Source organism: Phalaenopsis equestris, unplaced genomic scaffold, assembly GCF_001263595.1.
Source record: "Phalaenopsis equestris unplaced genomic scaffold, ASM126359v1 Scaffold195191, whole genome shotgun sequence".
Lineage (NCBI taxonomy): Eukaryota > Viridiplantae > Streptophyta > Magnoliopsida > Asparagales > Orchidaceae > Phalaenopsis > Phalaenopsis equestris.
Window position 1 is genome coordinate 1 of NW_018215140.1, and position 1,252 is coordinate 1,252.

The window sequence follows — 1,252 nt, forward strand, 5'->3', positions numbered from 1 at the left end:
CTATATATTACTATATATTTTTATCCAAAAATCCGTCCGGCTTAGCTTCTCCTACTCGAATTTGATTTTACTCGATGTCCAAATCAAACCTGGCCGGCCCTCCTCTCTTCTCCTTCTCTCCCCCACTTTCTCCTTCTTTATAACCAGTTCCCACACCACTAAAACGAACAACCAAACACTAAAACCCACTTTCCCCTTTCACTCCAATTTCTCCTCCTCCCCCGCCGATCTCCTCCTCACCTCGCAATGAAAGGAAGCAGAAAAACCACATGTCAACAATCAATGAGCCCCGCGAGCAGCCCACCATCAGACACCGACATCTCCGGCTCATCCAAAGAACAGGACCGCTTTCTCCCCATCGCCAACGTCAGCCGCATAATGAAGCGCTCTCTTCCGGCGAATGCCAAGATATCAAAAGAAGCCAAAGAGACGGTGCAAGAGTGCGTCTCCGAGTTTATCAGTTTCATCACCGGCGAAGCCTCCGATAAGTGCCAGCGGGAGAAGCGAAAGACTATCAACGGAGATGATCTGCTCTGGGCCATGACGACCCTCGGCTTCAATTCCTATGTCGTTCCTCTAAAGGCTTATCTTAACCGGTACAGGGAAAGCGAGGGGGAGAAGAATTGTATGGCGAGGCAGCAGGAACCGGAAGACGTCGCCGGAGGTCGTGAGAAGTCGCTGAACTTTGGAGAGGGAAACGTCACCGTTAACCCCGTGGCTGCGGCCGCAGCGGCGGCTGGATTGGATAGCGGTTTCTATGCTCAGGCAACGGGATTCGAAGGGGGGCATGGATTTTTTGGGAAGATGGGCGGTGGAGTTCATGAGGGGATTCATGGTGGTGGGAGAAGGCCGGCTTTGCCAGGCCAGATTCATGGTGTTCATTGGTAATCACTTTCAGGGAAAATAATTGCTTGTTCCAACTTCCAAGCTTTTGAAATCATATGAAGAAGTTGCCCTATGCGACTTAAATCTACACTCTCTGTTATTCAATTTAATTTGTATGATTACAATTTTATTAAATTTATAATAATTTTGAAAGTTGCTTTATTGGGAATTTTAAAAGTTGAAGCGTTTGTCTTTGCTGTTGGGATTGACGGAATGTATGCCAGAGAATCCTGAAAAAAGAGTTCCTTTGTGGCTTTCTTTGCCGCTTGTCCGCTTCGGGTTAAATTTCCTTTAGAAAAAAATATATGTTTGACTGACTCTCTTTTAAGATATATTTAAAGGCTAATTGCAGGAATCCAATGTAAAT

General features: G+C 46.2%; 1 protein-coding gene across 1 annotated transcript; it reads left to right on the forward strand.

The window, feature by feature from the left end:
* Window positions 1–74: 74 nt before the first annotated feature.
* LOC110034996 (nuclear transcription factor Y subunit B-3-like) lies at window positions 75–1,025 on the forward strand. Its single transcript, XM_020739235.1, has one exon. The coding sequence runs from the start codon at window positions 247–249 to the stop codon at window positions 886–888; it is 642 nt and encodes a 213-aa protein (XP_020594894.1). The 5' UTR covers window positions 75–246; the 3' UTR covers window positions 889–1,025.
* The last annotated feature ends 227 nt before the right edge of the window (window positions 1,026–1,252 follow it).